This window comes from Rhinatrema bivittatum, chromosome 2 (genome assembly GCF_901001135.1).
Source record: "Rhinatrema bivittatum chromosome 2, aRhiBiv1.1, whole genome shotgun sequence".
Classification (NCBI taxonomy): Eukaryota; Metazoa; Chordata; class Amphibia; order Gymnophiona; family Rhinatrematidae; genus Rhinatrema; species Rhinatrema bivittatum.
Window position 1 is genome coordinate 376,807,444 of NC_042616.1, and position 19,348 is coordinate 376,826,791.

General features: G+C 43.5%; 2 protein-coding genes across 6 annotated transcripts in view; one reads left to right on the forward strand and one right to left on the reverse strand.

Annotated features, from left to right (window-relative positions):
• Positions 1-3,675, forward strand: part of ABITRAM (actin binding transcription modulator) — a 124,518-nt gene extending 120,843 nt beyond the window's left edge. For all 5 annotated transcript variants that reach the window (XM_029589987.1, XM_029589984.1, XM_029589986.1 and 2 more), the window contains 2 exons: positions 1,662-1,731; positions 2,307-3,675. In XM_029589987.1, the coding sequence (XP_029445847.1) occupies positions 1,662-1,731; positions 2,307-2,444 (208 nt within the window). In that variant the 3' untranslated portion in view covers positions 2,445-3,675. The remainder of the gene's footprint in view (positions 1-1,661; positions 1,732-2,306) is intronic.
• An 850-nt stretch (positions 3,676-4,525) lies between these two features.
• Positions 4,526-19,348, reverse strand: part of CTNNAL1 (catenin alpha like 1) — an 852,902-nt gene continuing 838,079 nt past the window's right edge. The window contains 4 exon segments of the mRNA XM_029589981.1: positions 4,526-6,029; positions 6,032-6,100; positions 6,205-6,288; positions 19,212-19,331. Of these exon segments, the coding sequence (XP_029445841.1) occupies positions 5,934-6,029; positions 6,032-6,100; positions 6,205-6,288; positions 19,212-19,331 (369 nt within the window). The 3' untranslated portion in view covers positions 4,526-5,933.

Sequence of the window (19,348 nt, forward strand, 5' to 3'; positions counted from 1 at the left end):
CAGGAATTTGTAGAGACATTAATACAGCAACAACAGGAGACCTTGTCCTCCATCCTACAAAAAGGAGTGGAAGCGGCAAACATGAGGTCAGAGCTGCCTATGATTCTTTTGAAACAGCATCCAGAGTCGTGGCAGCGGGCATCAGTGCTAGGTGCTGGGCCTGTCTCAAAGCATCAGACCTGTGCCTGAAAGTGCAGGACAAACTTGCAGATCTACCCTGTATAGGAGACAACCTGTTTGGGGACAAGATTCAGGACGCAGTGGCGCAGTTAAAAGACCATCATGAGACCCTGCGCAGTTGTCAATTGTCTCCCCAGATATTCCCTCCATAGCCCACAGGGGAACACATAGGGACACCAGGAAACAATTCCACAGACCACGCAAATATTTCTCTCCTGCGTCCTGTGCACGACCAGCTCGGGCACCTCAGAGGGGACAGGGACGCCAAGTGAGAACACCTAGGCCACAGCCAGCTCCCTCCTACTGGCCCTGGGGCTGGATTTTGACTCCTTTCCAGAGAGCAGCAGCCATCCTCCGGTGGGGGGCTGCCTTTGCCACTTTGCAACCAATTGGCACCCAATTACCATTCCAATGGGTTTTGTCCATCATAACCCACGGTTACCATCTGGGACGATCACACAGGACTACTTCAGAGTTCTTGACCCTTCTGTCGGCCAGAGCTGTGGAACCAGTTTCACCGAATCAGCAGGGGAGAGGGTTCTGCTCCAGGTATTTCCTAATTCCAAATAAGACTGGCAGTCTCCGGCCTATTCTGGATCTCTGTGCCTTGAACACATTTCTTCACAAGGAATGGTTCAGAATGGTGTCCCTGGGCACCATGCTTCCACTGATACAACAGGGGGATTGGCTGTGCTCTCTGGACCTGCAAGACACATACGCCCACATTGCGATCTTCCCTCCTCATCGCAAGTATCTGGGATTCGTGGTGGGTCACAGGCACTATCAATACAAGGCACTGTCATTCGGCCTGGCCTCGGTGCCCCAAGTATTTACCAAGTGCCTGGCATTCGTGGCTGCACAGCTTATACATAAGGGGCGAATACGTTTTTCCATTCCTGGATGACTGGCCCATAAAAAGCCAGTCCAAACAAGGAGCCCTCGACTCCCTCGGTCTCACTATAAGGCTGCCTCATCCTTGCCAACAGCACTCCAGTTGTTGTGCCCATTGCACATGTTATGTGATGCTTGGCCTCATTTGTATGACTCAGCCTACAGCTTGCTATTTATTCACCCATATGTGAGGACTACCATCCTGCTTGTCCTGGGAGAAAGCAGAGTTGCTTACCTGTAACAGGTGTTCTCCCAGGACAACAGGATGTTAGTCCTCACGAAACCCACCCGCACCCTGTGGAGTTGGGGGTTTTGTTACCGTTTTCTTATTTTATTTTTCACTCGTACTTTTGCTACAAACGAGACTGAAGGGGGACACCTGGTGGCTACAGGGTTAGTGGCATGCTGGGCATGCTCAGTGTGCCAGTCAAAGTTCTAGAAATTTTGACAAAAGTGTTCCATGACAGGGCTCCATCTGATGATGTCACCCATATGTGAGGACTAACATCCTGCTGCCCTGGGAGAACACCTGTTACAGGTAAGCAACTCTGCTTTCTAGGAACTTAACTAGATTTTTTTTTCTTATTCAGTTGTATAAGAGGTCGGTTATTAGAAGTAAATGAAAATATTCTTCATAATCCAGCTCTTTTGCAAGAAAAGGTAATAATACATTTCAAAGTTTGTTCAATGTTATAGTAAATTCTTTATAGTGTGTGTGTGTATATCTATATATTTATTTATATATATTTATTTTTTTTATTTCTGGATTCTAATCAGGAACCAGACTCTGGCTAGAGCAGTGCACATCATTAAACATAAAAATAACTAAAAATAAAATAGAACAAAATCCCAGCAGAACAGTCAACATAGTAAAGTATGACCAATAAAAACATAATCCCAGACACTCCTGTTAAGAAATACCAACCTCACCAACTATAATGCAAACACCAAGCTTTTACTCTTTTTCTGAAATGCAAATAGTTTGATTCCAATTTTGTTTCACTTGAAATTGCATTCCATAGCTCTGGCCCTATTACCACAAATATCCTTTTCTGATAGACCACTTTTTGTATCTCCTACCTAATCTTACTACTTTTGGCCTCAGATATATCTCGAATGTTCAAATATAATGCATCATCCATCTCCCCTTCACTCCCTGCCAACAACCTCTCCGTTTTAGCCACATTTATTAGCAGTTTTTGGGACTCAAACCAATATGAATCTTTATTTTGCAGCCATCCACTGAGGGATACATTGCGGTTCTGTTACCCAAATTTAAAGAAAGTAAGAGCATAACACAAGGACTGTTAAGCCAAGCAGAGTATGAAGAAATACTGCTGAACAGATGTAATACCACATCAGACAAAGCATGAAGATCGAATGAACAAACTTTTAATTTGTTCGAGAAGCTAAGATATATGCATGGGAACAGTAAGACTTCTCAGAAGTTTGTTTTGCACGATATATAAAGTCTACCTCCATGACCAAGATTGTCCTGGATCCGAACTACAGAGTGTCATGTTGTCTTTAAAAACTTATAATGAGCTATAGTGCCTGTTCAGAAGTCAACTGAAAAGCATATTTTATTTTGTAATCTTAAAACACAGAGCTGATTTTGTAAGAAACTCTGATAAAGTATGAAAAGAAAACTTTTAAAAAAATTAAATAGGCTTTTTTGTTCAGCCAAAGCTTGTATTTAAGCATAAAATTAGGGTCCAGCATAATTAAATAATTTGACTAAAAAGGAAAAAAGCAGGTACACACACCCCATTACTGTTTATGCCATCCTCTCTTGTTCTGCTTGGCTTGATGGTGGCTGTTTTATATTAGAGGTCCTTTTATTAGTTGCAGAAAAAAAACCTCAAACATGGTTACTGCTAGAATTGCCAACTCTATTGGAAGCAAGACTCTAACTGAAAGATTTATGCGAAAACCCTTAGTGTAATTTACAACTGTACAGCAAATAAATCATTTCATAGTGTCAGAGTTTAAGGGTTGGTGATTAGCTATGTGCTATATTTGACCTGTTTAAATCTTAGTATCAGTTCTTTTTTATAGATATTTTTTCCACTTAGAGCTAGATTATTGTATTTGTAAATTTCTAGAATAAGGAACAACAATTTATGCCCCACTAGTGAGTAGCATATAAAAAGAGCGGAAGGAATTGAGAATATAAGATCGCAAACTAGGCTGCTACATCCACACTATCCTAGCGCGGGTGTTTAGTGCACATTTTTCAATGTAAATTTAACTGGCATTTAACAAGGTTTAGTGCATGGAAAAAATATGCTAAAATGCAAGTTAAAACCTGCCTCCATGCAGATGCCATGTTAACAACTTTATCAGAAATTACCCTGCAATGGTGAGACAGCTTTGCACCCAAAAATTGAACCTCTGATCAGAGGTGACATAAAACTACCCGAGCTGTCCACTGAGTAGTAGTGCTCAGGGTTGAAGACCATTTTTGGAGGACCAGGAAGTACCAGAGACCGAGTTATAGAAGTATATCTTGCACAGGAGATGTTTGCATTTCAAGTTCATTAAAAAAAAAATAAAATAAATAAATAAAACCACAAACAAAACATTCCTAGTATTGTTTCATTTTGAGCCAGGCAGCTAAATCTCTGCTGGAGTCAAGTGCACCATTATCACTCCAAGCCAGATGGAAAAACTCAATGCATTCACCATGGGTAGTGATGAAACACCCCCTCCTCCCCCAAAACAAAAAAACCCACTACTATCCTTCTGTCGTGTTTGCCTGGCAGGGACAGGAGAGAGTAGCCAAGCCGAGACCTGCCCTGCACCTTCCCATTCACCTCCCCTGCCATGATTGATGCAGTCACCTCCATCTTGCTACCTCTGGAGATTGAGCCCTGCCCACTACTGCCACTTTTCCTTTCTCCTTCCCTGGCTCTGGGGATTAAAATCATTCAGGAGTGCCCTTCTCGTATGTTGCTCTCCTGCTTTCCTCTCTCTGGCTTAGCTCCCTGCCTGGAACCTACTGCTTGTGAGATACATCAAGGAAGGGGGATCTGCCTGTCTAAGCCTGATCCTTTGCTTGCTGCTGGATGTCCTTTGCAAGAAGTCTACATTATTAGGAGTGGAGGGAGTGGCCTAGAGGTGGAGCAACAGGCTGAGAACGACTGCTTGTGACCTTAGGTAAGTCACTTCACCCTCCAATGCCTCAGGTACAAATTAGGAATCTATTTATTTAGCACCATTAGGCATTCACCATGTGGAAATTGCCTAACCATACAAAAGTTATCCCCTGATAACACAAGTCTAGCAATAAGCTGCTTTGCATGCAAATGGTGAAGAAAAAGACAGGACAACTGCTGCCACCCAGTCTTTGACATGCTGCCTCAGTGAATCAGCTGAAGATTTGCTCTGGAAAAAGAGGCCGCAGTCTGGATGAAGGGGTTCCATATTTGATATCCCTGCTCTAATCTTCTGTAGTCAGTTTCTAGTTTTGTTTAGTATTCACATAGGGCCATTTGCTATAACAATATAGAGACCAAACTCATAGTAAACATTATTTATTTTAAAAATATAATCTTACATTGTAAATGTTAATGTAAAAAACCTACATCTTCATGAACCTTAAATATGGAATACATTCTAGAGTTAAGTGATTTCAGTAGTTTCACATGCATATTAACGGCTACTAAATTCTAAATTAACAAAATAAAAAAAAGGAAGCAGTGCAATCAGCAACTGTTAAATATAAGAACAACTTAAAAAGAGAATCAATCCACTTCTGGTAAATGAAACAATTTCAAAGCAGACAGCGTTTGCAAAAGTTTGACTGGTTTGCAAAGTTAGCTGGCTAAATTTATTCGAATACTTTGGCTTGAATATTCAGTAACACAGTTGCACCACTGAATATCCACAGCTATTTCAAAGTCGGCTAGATAAGTATATCCAGCTACTTTTAGGATTGCTTTCATATAGTCCTAAAGTTATCCAGCTAACTTAGCCAGATAATGGTGAAAATTGACATTTATCGGCTAAGCTAGCCAGATAATTGACTCCACCCCGGAATGCCCTCGCTCCTGTCTTATCCGGTCAACTTTTTTCTCCAGGTAAAATGTTAGTTGGATAAGTGCCGACCACAGAGTGTAGCCAAATATTTGAATGGCACCATTTGTCCAGCTAAGACCTAACTTAGCCAGAGAAATGGCACTGAATATCTGGTTTTATATAAATATGATCATTCCATAAGCCAAGATTGCAGCTTTACAGCTGGAGATGTCAATGTTCAAACTTCATTCACTCCAGCTGACTTGAATGGCAGCCCTGGGTGGGATGCAAGGAACTTCCATAAGTCATCTTATTTTTTGCTTAGTTCATTATAGAAGTATGCCTCCAGTTAAGATATTAACCAGTCAGTGCTTTAAGCCAAATTTTTCCTGATACAGGTGAATATACATAAAGCATAACTGCAAAATGAGATTCTGATGATATTAGAATAGATTGTTACATATAGAATATTGAAATAATCCAGTTTTTTTGTACTGTATAGCAGCATCTTTGGGTTGAAACTTTAAGACATTCACAAAATATTCTAACAGTATAAGGAGCTTATTTACTAAAGGTTTCTCTTCTCCCGTTTTGTGTTTATGGGGAAAATGCTTAGTAAATAGGACCATAAATGAGCAGAAAAAAAACAACCTTGCATATTACAAAACACAATTGAACCAGAGTGATACAATTGAGCACTGTGATGAAAAGGACCATCTTCATACAATAGCTCTTCAGCTCCAGTAAGTTTGTTTGATACTTCCATGAAGACATCAAGGGTGAAAACAATTAAGTTTTCCAATTTCATTTCTGATTGGTGTAGAGTTCAGCATTACAAAGAGTCATTTGCTTTCTAAAAATGTTAGATTCGCTACATGGTATTCCAAAGATTTGACTCCAAAGGCTTCAACTGTTTTCCCATCAAGGCTGTTTTCGTTTGCAACTCTGTTTGTAATCTGTTTGTTTTCCATGTTCTGGGAGATCGAAGACAACCATTTCCAGCTTTATACTGAAAAAAGTGTTAGTATACATTTAAAATGGCAAGGAAGAGAGATTGTATATGTATTGCATCCTTTTACATAAAGAAGACTTGTAAGAGCTGTAGTATCTTACCTTCTTTTGTAATCTGTAGCAAACTGGGAGAACCTGTGATAGAACAATCATTACACCCCTTGTTTTCTGAATACATGTGTCAACCTATACATAAAAAGAGGATATAACTGAAGAAAACATTTTTGCAACCACGGGGAAAACACATTATAATCTTATCTTTTGCTATTTTAAGAAAATAAGGAATTCTTATTTCTTTAAATGTTCTAATTTTTGTTCTACTGTAATCCATCCAGACCGGCAAGTAGCTGAATGAGGTGGAATATACATTTTAAAATAAATATTTGGTGTCAGATTTATAGGCAATATAAACATTGACCTACATGTAAAACAGTTTCATTGTACCAACTCAAAATCAGCCATGTTTTCTAACAACATATCTAGTTTCATTGTGAAGGCACATTCAGTGATAGCAGTGACCCAAATATCTTATTGTGATTGCACTAAGCTTTTATATGTTTATAAAGTGGCTTACAAAAGTATTCGACCCCCTAAAAAGTCAGCAGATTTATGTGGATTGCAACACACAGATTGTTCCAGACATAAGTATTGCAAAGCAGTAATGCTCTTAAAGTAAATTTTCAAAGTCACAATTCATTATTTCTCTGCATTTTTTGTAAAATAAAACTGAAAAAATGCTGCTTCCATAAGTATTCAACCCCTGTACTGTGAAAGATCCAAGTTTACACAGATGAAAGATATTGCTCTAACAACTGGCCTCTACCTGTGAATCATTAAAGGTCAGCTTTTCTGGATAAAAGACCCTCTAATTCCAATACTATTGGTCAGACTGTGAATCTGAAGGAAAGCTGTGAAAATGAAGACCAAAGAGCATTCTAAGGAAATTAAAGCTAAAGTTATAGACATGCACAAGATAGGAAAGGGCTACAAAATAATATCCAAGTGTTTGAATATCCCAGGGAGCACTGTTCGATCAATTGTGAGGAAATAGAAGCTGTATCATACCACCCAGATACTGCCTAGGCAGTGACATCCCTAAAACTCAGCATTAGAGCAAGGAGACTTGTACGCCACAGAGAGGCCAACAATCACTTTGAAGGAGCTACAGAGTTCAATGGCTGAGCTTGGAGTGGAAGTGCACCAGTCAACCATATCTAGAGCTCTGCATACAACTGGCCTGCATGGGAGGGTGACTAGAAAGAAGCTATTACTGAAGAAAAAAATCACATCAAAGCACATCTGGAGTTTGCCAGAAAGCATCAGAATAACCCAGCTAAAACGTGGTATAAGGTTTTGAGGTTAGGTGATATAAAAATGGAGCTTTTTGACCAAAATTCAAAACACTGAATGTGGTGCAAACCTAACAACAGCAGTAAAGTATGGGGGTGGCAGCATCATGTTGTGGGGATGTTTTTCCTCAGTGAGGACTGCGCATTTTGTTAAAATTGAAGGACGGATGGATGATGCAACATACAGGGAGATATAGCAAGACAACCTGCTTCAGTCTGCTAAAAAACAAAAACTTGGGAGAAGGTTCACCTTTCAGCAGGACTTTGTTTAAAACATGCTGACAGATAATTTGTTTTATTGTTTATGATTTTGTCCAAAATTCAGATTTTCTGGAAAGCTATGATTCATCAGTTGGGAATTGTAACAAAAAAAAGAAGTGTTTTCATATGGATCTGGCTTACTAAATCATGTGTATCAGCTTGTCTTTGTGGGTAAATATAAAATGTTTTTGTCAAAAGCTTTTTTATGGCAAAAAAAAAAAAAAAAAAAAAGTTCCCACACTTCTGGAATGGACCTCTCATTTTGTGGACTTAATATATTTGGAATATTCTGCTCTCTCGACTATGCTATAGTCTGCTAAATTTGGATTGCCTATCTACATTCTTTTACTGAGGAATATCAGAAACTGATGAACAAAAAATTAGATTTTTGTTCTTTTTAGGTGTCTTAACTTGTCTCTCTTTTTCTTAGTGGATTTCACTTTATAAGGTCTCTCTGGGTATTTTGTTTAAAACATTAGCTTTTTATTTTTGAACTGTTTGGTTGTGCTATTGCTTGTTTGTGAAAGGAATAAAGAGGATAATTGCATAATGTATCTATATCATTTCTTGTTGTAAGGAATTTATGCAATTTTATATGTTAATGAGCAATAAAAAAAAGTTTAATCCTTAACTTGTGTGGCTGTCAGGTCACTTTTACTTATTATCCCCTGTAAGTGAAGCAAGTCGTCATTTATGACATGCTTTTCTAACAAAAAAAGAGTGCAAAGCGAGTTATATCAGCTTATCAGAGAATTGGATGTAGTTTCTCAAAAACAAGTAGCTTTGAGTACAGATAGCCATTATAAATCTCCTAGCGTGTAGCCAGATGGACTCAGGACCAATGGTATTGTGTTCTCCTGATAGCAGATGGGAGACGGAATCAGATTTCAAAGCTGACGTCAGCCTACATATACCCCGTGCAGCATGCTTAGCTCTTCGGTATTTCTCTTGTCTCCATAGTAGATGCGGACACTATCCCAAACGAGAATAGTGTAACATTTACAAGAAAGAAGAAAGAGAAAATTTACCTTTAAGAAGAGAGCCCCACTTCTCCTGCGGTGAAACCTAACGGTCCCTCCCCCAGTCGAGATTTTCCTGAGGTGATTACGATATCCCTCAGAGGTGAGCCTTAGACCGCCGGCCGATTCCCGGCATGGACATAGCCCCCAGGGTGGCTGAAAGGCAGCAGGTGCAGATTCAAGCTTGGCGGTGAAGGTATTCCCCTCTCCCCCCGCAGCTAGAGACTGTCCGGCATGCGACCGGTAAGCGCCAAGACTAGGAAAGATAGAAATCTTTACTTCTAAGTCTCCGGTCTCCAAGGCTCGAACAGCCGTACCAGCCTTCCTCTGATGAGGTTTGAATCGGGTTGAGCAGCCCTCCTTTGGGGCAGGCCCTGATTTGATGCGAGGGTCCACACACGTGGAGACCCTCCGGGGGGGGGGGGGGGTGTCGCCATCTTGCCTTCGGGGTCGTCAGCGCCATTTTCCCCCTCCGACCGATGGTATGCGCGGGGCAGGCCAGAGGCCCGAAGCGCCTAACTTAAGTGCTCAACTCTGGTTTGAGTGCACAGCAGCGCGCATAACTGTGCTACACGCAAAAACTCCGTTGCCCGTGCGCACTTTGTGAGCATAACTTCTGCGCATCTGACGCTCATCCGCGCGCATAACTCCATGCCTAAGCCCTACACGCGCACAAATAATGGCACCGCCATCCAAGAAAGCCAAGAGACCCTTCCTTTGCCCAGCCTGCCACTTAAGAGCCGTGCAGCCTGGATTGGAATCCCTCCTGTGCCAACAGTGCGAACAGAACCAGGGAGAACCAAATCAAGACTCTCTACAGCCAGGAGAGGGATCCGGTACCACGGATGATAGCATCCCGGACCTAAGTATCTCCAACTCGGCGCCCCTGCAGGAAAATTCCTCCTGGGCTACCACTACAACCCCTCCTGGGATCAACATGGATCCAGGAACCTTCTCCTGGGTGGAATTTTTCAAAGGGCTGCAAACCTTTGTCCTGGCACAACCAGCCCCTGCTGTCCATCTGACTCAAACCCAGCCGGAAGTAAAAGTCCTTCCCGGCACCTCTTGGGCTTCTCTATACATGCCTCTCCTAACCAAGAGTCTCTCTGACTGGGGATCCAAATACCTCAGAGGATGAAAGTCTCCCTGAAGAAGGAGAAATTCCCCCAGGGATGGAGCCTTACCGGACCATGCTCCGATTCTTCCAGAAGGACGAATTACCAACCCTAGTGTCCCAGACTATGAAGATACTGGGTCTCCCAGGCACGGAGTCCACAGCGGAACCAAAGAAGGAATCCCATGCTGGTGTACCTCAGTAAAGCTTCATGCTATTTCCCTATGTTGGAGCCCATTAAGGAACTGATTGACCAGGAATTGAATGCTCCAGAGGCCACTTTCAAAGGGGGGGAAAGCTCTAATAGCCCTATACCCTCTGGAACCCATGGCTAAGAAACTCCTAATTTCCCCAAAGTGGATGCTATGATCTGTGCAGTCTCAAAATGCACTACGATCCCAATGGAGGGAGAAGCGGCACTGAAGGATGCCCAGGATAGAAGGCTGGAAGCCATCTTTAAGCAGTCCTTTGATGTATCAGCAATGACGCTACAAATTGCTTCCTGCTTCGCATTAGTGGCACGTTCCTGTTTGATCCTCACCAGAGACACAACCACGCCTGGAGAAGCGATGGAGCATGCGGTCTCCTTCCTCATCGATACTACCACAGACCTCATGCGCACCTCATCCAGGGGTGTCACCACCGCAGTGGCGGCAAGAAGACAATTATGGCTCCGGAATTGGTCGGCTGACGCAACGTCCAAAGTGAACCTAACAAAAATGCCTCTTAAAGGATCCCTCCTGTTCGGGAGCGAACTGGAGAAATTAGCCAACAAATGGGGTGAATCTCCAGTACCCTGATTACCTGAGGCCAGGAACAAAAGAACATATTAGCGCTCCTCCCCCAGAAGAACCAAGGGTAAAGGATCACAGCACTTTAAGCCCTACAAGAATACAAGGTCCCAAGCACCTCGTCCTTCAGGAAGGTCTCAGTCCTTTCGGAACAGGCACATTAAGAGAGGAGCAAGTTCAGGGGCAGACCCCGGCTGTACCCCACAAAGAGAAGATGCAGACCTATCCTCAGGAAGAAGACAGGGGGCAGACTTACCCTCTTCTACCAAAGATGGGTCAAAATAACTTCGGACAAGTGGGTCCTAACCATCATTCAAGATGGGTACTCGCTGGAATTCCAAAACATTCCCCCAGCCAAATTTATGAAATCGCCGTGCCACTCCCACTCTGAGACTGGCAGTTGAAACCATGCTAGCAAGACTACTCAGCCTGAAGGCAATAGCCTCAGTGTCCATGCTTCAACAAAATATTGGCCACTATTCCAACTATTTTATCATTCCCAAGAAAGAAGGAACATTCCGGCCTATCCTGGACCTCAAGGCCGTCAACCGTTACCTGAAGGTTCCACACTTCCGCATGGAAACCCTACGCTCTGTTGTAATGGAGGTACAATTGGGAGAATTCTTAACCTCCTTGGACCTATCCGAGGTTTACCTCCACATCCTGGTCCATCAGAACCACCAGCGCTTCCTGTGATTTGCGATTCTGGGTCATCAATTTAGAGTGCTACCCTTCAGACTAGCTACCGCCCCCAGAACCTTCACCAAAATCATGGTGGTAGTGGTGGCAGCACTGAGGAAAGAAGGAGTCCTGCTACATCCTTACTTGGACGATTGGCTGATCGGGACAAAGTCTCCAGAGGAGAGTCGCCATGCGACCACCAGAGTCAAGAATCTACTACAAGAACTGAGGTGGGTCGTGAACACAACCAAGAGTTGGCTACAGCCCTCCCAGTCACTAGAATACCTGGGAGTCCGGTTTCATACCAACCAGAACAAGATCTATCTTCCCCCTCCACAAAGAAGGAAGCTAATGGACCAATTACAAAAGCTGTTGACCTCGGTCTGCCCCAAGGTATGGGACTACCTTCAAGTCCTCGGCCTCATGACATCAACTCTGGAAGTTGTTCCGTGGGCAAGGGCACATATGCGACCGCTACAAGGTTCCCTGCTATCACAATGGAATCCAGTGTCCCAGAACTACTCAATTCGCCTCCAGCTACCGACAGAGGTTCAGGAGCAGCTTCAATGGTGGCTACAGGAAGAACACCTAAGCTGAGGCGTAAACCTATCCGCTCCGAAGTGGATCTTGCTCACCACGGACACAAGCCTGCGAGGGTGGGGAGCCCACTGTCAGGAACTGACGGCCCAGGGACAATGGAACAAGGAAGAGGTGGGATGGAACATAAACCCCCTGGAAGCGCGAGCGGCCAGACTAGCCTGCTTACGATTCAGCCACAGACTCCGTGGCAAGTCCATCAGTCATGTCATCAACTGACAGGGAGGAACCAAGAGCCAGCAGGTGTCTCTAGAAATAGACCCCCTCATGGAGTGGGCGGAAATAAATCTACAAGGGATTTCGGCCTCCCACATCGCGGGAAAAGACAACATCTCTGTGGACTATCTCAGCAGAGAGAACCTAGAACCAGGGGAATGGTCGCTGGCGGACACAGCCTTCCAGCTGATAGTAAATCGATGGGGTCTCCCAGCCATGGACCTACTAGCAACTTGTCATAATGCCCGGGTCCCCAGATTCTTCAGCCGCAGACAAGAACCACAATCTCAGGGAATCTACGCTTTCATCCAGAACTGGCCAGAGGAAAGCCTCCTGTACGCCTTCCCACCCTGGCCACTACTGGGCAGGGTCATCCACAAGATAGGACTATTCCCCTGTGGTGTTCTACTAGTCACCTCGGTTTGGCCAAGAAGACCATGGTACGCGGACATACGAAAACTATTGGTGGAGAACTCTCTACGTCTACCGCCATACAGGGACCTTCTTCAGCAGGGACTGATCTCCTACGAAGACCCAGCTCTATTCTCTCTTATGGTATGGCCCTTGAGAGGACTAGCCTAAAGAAGAGAGACTACTCAAAAGCCGTGATTGACACCCTGCTTCGCGCACGCAAGTTCTTCACATCTCTGTCTTACATATGGATCTGGAGAGTATTCGAAGCTTGGTGTGAAGACCGTGGTCTCCTCCCGAGGAAAGCCAAGATTCCCACGATCCTAGAATTCCTACAGGATGGCATGCAGAAGGGGGTGTCCCTCATCTCCCTCAAGGTCCAAGTTGCAGCACAGGCCTGTTTCAGGCCCGAAGTGGTCAGCATCAGACTATCAACTCATCCTGATGTGTCCCGCTTCCTGAAAGGAGTCAAACAACTCCGACTACCTCTAAAGTGGCCAGTGCCTCTATATAACCTCAACCTAGTACTAGACTTCCTAACAGGGGAATCCTTCAACCTAGTACTAGACTTCCTAGCAGGGGAATCCTTCAGACCAACAAGAAATCGAGAACCTCTACGTCTCTTGACCTTAAAGACAGTGTTCTTGATCGCAATAGGCTCAGCCTGGTGCATCTCCGAACTTCAAGCATTGTCCTGTCGGGAACCATTCCTTGGGTTCACCCCGGGCACCATACAGCTACGTACAGTAACATCCTTCCTTCCGAAAGTGGTTTCCCTGTTCCATATGAACCAGACAATCAGCAGATGAGCACAGGGATTTGGAAGATTCACGCCTCCTCCATCACCTGAATGTCAGCAGAATCCTAGTCCGATACCTGAAGAGATTGGAATCCTTGCGCAAAACCGACCACCTGTTCATTCTTCACAGCGGAAAGAAGCAAGGGGAAGCGGCATCGCGGGCCACCATAGCCCACTGGATCAAATAAGTAATTAATGCTGCCTACCTAGAGGCAGGAAAACCATTACCTCTACAGGTCAAGGCACATTCTACAAGGGCCCAGGCAGTCTCCTGGGCTGAAACCAAGCTGCTATTGCCAGCTGATATCTGTCAGGTGGCAACATGGTCCTCCCTACACACCTTCTCCAGGTTTTACTGCCTGGATGTTCAGGCCAGGGAGGATACAGCCTTCACAAAGGCAGCACTAAGTGGGCCATGGGCAGTCTCCCACCCTGTAGGGGAGTAGCTTTTGTACATCCCATTGGTCCTGAGTTCATCTGGCTACACACTAGGAAATGGAGAAATTACTTACCTGATAATTTCGTTTTCCTTAGTGTAGACAGATGGACTCAGCATCCTTCCCACGGCTGCTCCAGAAATCGAGAACCTCGGATATCAAATTTCGAGTCTGAGCAAGTACGAGTAAAGCCACGGCCTACCTCTAGTTCAAGACATCCGCAGTTACCCAGGTGTCGGCGGGTATCTTGAACTATATATATTTCATCAGTTGAACCAGTTCAAGTTTAATCAAGTATTAAGCAACATCTATCCACACTGGCTTTTTGAAGAGAATACTGAAGAGCTAAGCATGCTGCACGGGTAGATGTAGGCTAATGTCAGCTTTGAAATCTGACTCTGTCTCCCATATGCTATCAGGGGAGCACAATACCATTGGTCCTGAGTCCATCTGTCTACACCAAGGAAAACAAAATTATCAGGAAAGTATTTTCTCCATTTGACAATCCATTGGGATTTCATGTGCATTTTGCAAGAAAAACACAGCTTCTTATTTGTGAGGACAGGTTGAGGGGCAAGTCTCTTCTGGTGGGGGGCAGAGAGGGGGAGTGGTTGGATTGATATCTTGTGAGGAATGGGAAGGATTTCAGCAGGCCAACCCATTAGGCGCTGTCCTGCTGAAGTGTGCGCTGGCAGCCGGCCGGCCCGCACAACTTACTGCTGCTCCAGAGAGCAGGTAAGTTGAAAAACAAGAAAAAAAAGGGTAGTTAGGAGGGTTTTATTGGAGCGGCCTGGGAGGGAACTGGGGAAAGGCTCTAGCATATTGCCACGTGCTTCTTAGAAAATTCCCTCCCCCTTGCACAACCGGGTGCACGTGGGTAGCGGATTTTATAATATGCGCACATGTTATAAAATCGGCATGTCAATGTACACGCACTGGTTTAAAAATTCCCCTTATAATTTGTGACGATGATTTATGGTTGACACTTTTTCAACAGGAAAAATGTGAGTGGACACTACTTTTTCAAGGCAAAGTGATTCATATCCCTCTTTATTTTGTCAAAACTGAGCCACAAAGCATCCTATCAAAGGTTGTGTTTTCTGAAACGAGATAAATAGTATTCACACTAATGTTTCATTGCAATCTCTTGCACAAAGTTTATTCAGAATTTCCCTGAATTAAAACATCACCATAGAACAATGGTTCTTAACCGGTGTGTCGCCAAGAACACGCAGGGTTGTTGCCACACTTCCCGGTCCCCCACTGACCCAGCTGCTCCCCGGTCCTCCTCCGCCCAGACTTAAAATGCTGTCAGCTCGGGCAGAATGAGGCAGAACAGCTGGAGTCAGCGGCACCGGCATGCTCTCTTCTTCCCGCCCTGCGGCCCGGAAGAGGAAGTGGTGAGCAGAGAGTACATGCGCGGGAAGAAGAGACCATGCCGGTGCCGCTGACTCTAGCTGTTCTGCCCGAGCTGTGGTCAGCGTCGGCCTGAAGAACAGAAGAGAGGCACGGCGCGCACAAAAATGAAGAAGAACGTCAACCCCCGCGGCCGATGGGACTCCTTGCTCCGTCAGGGCTGAAAATGAAGGAGGTTAGGGTTGGGAAGAGGCTGCTGTTGCCGCTAGTTCCAGGGAGGGAGAGCGAGTGAATGAGCAAGCGAGCATGTGTGTTTGGGATCCTGTGTGTGTATTTGTGTGACTGAGATAGCATGTATGTGAATGATTGAGAGCCTGTATATGTGAAAGAGAGTATGTCTGTGATTGAGAGCCTGCCTGTGAGAGAGAGAGCATGAATGTAAGTTTACGATTAGGAACCTGTATGTGTAAGTTTGTGATTGAAAAACCTGTTTGTGTGAGAGTATGTGTGTATGATTGAGATCCTTTGTGTGTGAGAGAGATCATGTGTATGTATGATTAAGAGCCTGTGAGTATAAGTAAGAGAGAGAGCATGTGTGTCTGTGTGTGATTGAAAGCTGGTTTAGGTGAGGGAGCATCTGAGTATGTGATTGAGAGCCTGTACGTAAATGAGAGAATGAGAGTGCATGTGAATGAGAGTCTGTGTGTGAGAGAAAAAGACAGCATGTATGTGTGTGATTGAAAGCCTGTGTGTGTGTGTAAGCGTGAAAAGATAGACAGCATGTGTGTAAATGTGTAATTAAGAGCCTATATAAGTGAGAGAAAAAGCATGTGTATATGTGATGACTGAGAGCATGTGTGTATAGGTGTGTAATTGAGAGCCAGTGTGAGAGAGAGGAGAAAGTTCCAAGCAAACCACCCCTCCTCCTGCTGCTAATTCAAAACAATCTCAGGAGACCTGGATATCAAATGTTCCCAGGTATGCAGAGGAAAAAAATGTTTGTATCCTTATTTTTCATTACTTGGTCTTTGTGTCTGCTATTTTGAAATATTTTATTGGTATCTAGAATTTTTTATGAGTTTTTAATTATTGGATATTCCACTCATCAGCTGTTTTGAAATAATCTGTTCTTTTTGTTAGTATGGTTTTATTGCTACTGATTTTATATTTCTTGATTTGTTTTATAAGGATGGGTGATGTTTTTTTCCTTTGTTGCACTGCATACAGAGACTCTGGCTTGTTGCAGTTTCCAATTCAGTTTTTTCTGCATGCGTTTTGGTCTCTTTATTCTTTAAGTGAGGGTCAGCACATGTGATGCAGGAGAGGTTTTCTGCTGGCGTGTATTTTCTGTGTAGGGCTCTATAGCAGCCTGACTTGGTCTATTTTCCTAATAGGAGATGTATTGGTGTCTTGCCAGGTTCTTGGGGCCTGGATTGGCCACTGTTTGAAGCAGGATGCTGGGCTTGATGGACCCTTGGTCTGACCCAGTATGGCATTTTCTTATGTTCTTAAGGCCTGGTGTAATATTTTCAGTGTTGCATTTTCTTAGGTAAGGTGGTTACTGTTTAAGTGCTGGAAATTGGTGCTGTTTTGGTGTGGGATGTTTACTATTTATGCAGTTTCTGTTCAGACAGAATACATATCTTTTCCTTGTCATTTTAAACAATAAAAATGATTACCAGCCCTTTACTTCTTAATTCTGCTGTGAATTGTGATGAGCAGTGTGTCACATATGTGAGCGTGGCCTGTCAGGTGTGTCACGATGGGAAAAAGGTTGAGAACCACTGCCATAGAATATAGATCACAGACAATTCAGGGGAAGCTTCAGAAAGCATGGGACAAACAGAATATCTCAAAAGGAGTAGTAGGTGATAGAGCGGAGCATTTGGAGTGGATGGGTAGACTAGACAGGCCACATGGTGTTTTTCTGCTCTCACTATATGAGAAAGTTGTACCATACATCTGTGTATATGTCATCTAATTTCAGAAAATATGTTAGGGAAGGATTCCTTATTTTCATAAAGAATATCAGGTCTGGACTCAAATATGCTATGAAAAAACCTAGCGCGCAACCCTATTTTTGTTACTTAAACTGACAAAATAAGGCACTCAACGCTACATTATCAGCCAAATTTTCAAATCCCCCCCCCCATGTGCATAAAATCTGGGGGTTACGTGTGTGGCCGGGCCTTGTGCATGCTGTGCGCATCTTAGAAGGGACCAAGCCACGTGTCTAAATGGGCCTCACAAAAGGGGTGGTCCAGTGGGTGGGGAGGGGCGGAGCTGGAGGTGGCCAGTACTGCAGCCATTTGCCGCTGTGCCGGGGATCGTGCGCTGGCAGGAGCTGGCATAAGTTCTGAAATAAGAAAAAAAAATAAAAGGTAGGCTGTGTTAAGGGGTTGGGGGGGAAGAGGGAGGGAGGGTAGGAAAGTTCCCTTCCAGTCCGCTCCTTATTTGGAGCGGACTGGAAGGGAACTGGAGGAGGCCCGATCTAGTCGCCATGCATAAATTGGCCAAATCTACCCCCCCCTGTGTGAGCTAGCCCGGATTTTATAACTTGTGCGCCTGCACATGGAGGCGCACACGTATGTTTTTAAAATCTACCCCTATATTTTCTGAAAATAAGCAAAATTATTTGTTCACGAATCTAAGCAGTTTTGTTAGCTATAACATCCTTGAACTCATAGATTGTAGTAAGACATATATATTTGCTCTAGTTCAAAGGAGATTACGAGCAACAAATTGAGGATAAGATGTACCAAGCTTTTTTTCCCTGTAGATGCAAAAAGGGGAAAACCCTGTAATAAATTTGAACTTATGTTAGAAAATGGAGTCTCCAGTTCCTGAAAATAGCATTCTGTCTGCTTTCAAATGCAATTATATGGCAACCGGCACCTTATTATTTTCCCACTGTGCATGCAAGAGGCTGAAGAGTTAAGAGAGTCTACTGTTAGATCTGATCCCCTTCTCCCTGCCATTCTTTCCCAAGTCAAATAGTAGCACAACATTGAGGTACCCTGCTCCATATTAATGAAACCCACAGAAAAAGTCTTTTTGACAGACTTCAGGGATCAGCAACATTTTCATAAACTTTCCTATTTTTTTTTTTAATCTACAAAATAAAAATATAGTCACTGCCCTGAGGTTATCCTTTCGGCTTAACTCTCTCCGCCTATTTCATCTTTTTCTCTTTTTATTTTTCCTCTTATTATTGTCAGTTTTCCCCATCACCTTTCTCCTCTTCTCTTTGCTATTAAGGCAGGCAGAACTTTCATTTGCTTTTCCAGAGGGTAATTTTATAATAGCCTACATAGAGCTGAAGAACTTACGCGCATGTCTACTTTGAGAATTAGCAGGATAGCAGCAGCACCTGATAGAAAGCAGGTGAAAATATCCATGTGAACATATATGCAGACAAGTATAAAAACCAAAAGTATGCATGTAAATGATTCTTGCCCTCAAGAACACTTCTTTGTGGTTCAGGTGCAATTGCTTCCATGAATGTTTTTCTTTTAACAAGGGTAAATTTTTAAAAAGTCCATTTATGTGGGTAAAAAACATGTTCTATGCATGTAAATGCTTTAAACAATTATCCCCAATAGTCTTCATGGATATCAGTGTTCAAAAGAAGTAGTGCAATCTTTATTCTAGGAAGGAGCACACTATACCTGAGTTAATTTTAGTCAGTAACTCGCATATAAATTCCGAGCACTGGTGTGGTAAAGGAAGCAAGATAAAAATCCCAATACATAAAATAGGTTTTAATTTTGAATTATTTGTGGTAAAAGGTTAGTGGCATTTGTAATCTTCTCAGTGCAAGATGTATTATAGAATGGTATTCACTCCCAGCCCTTAAGGGCCAACAACATATCAGGTTTTCAGGATATCCCTAATGAATATGCATAAGAGATTTGCATATACCTGCCTCTATTGTATGCCTCTATTGTATCCTAAAACTTGACTTATTGGTGGCCCTTGAGCGCTGGGAGTGATTTCACTCTATTACAGGATACATTTCAAAGGACTGCAGCTCTTTCCTCAAAGTGCACATAAAATAGAGATGCAAACAATATACTACCTTTGTGAAAATGGCAATTTTACCCTGGACAGGTGCTTTTGCCGCTATTTGAAGCTGCTGGCTCATGGGGATCAGTTTGTCTATTTCCACTAAGAGTAATGGTTTGTCATCATCTTCAAGCTGAAATACACAGGAAG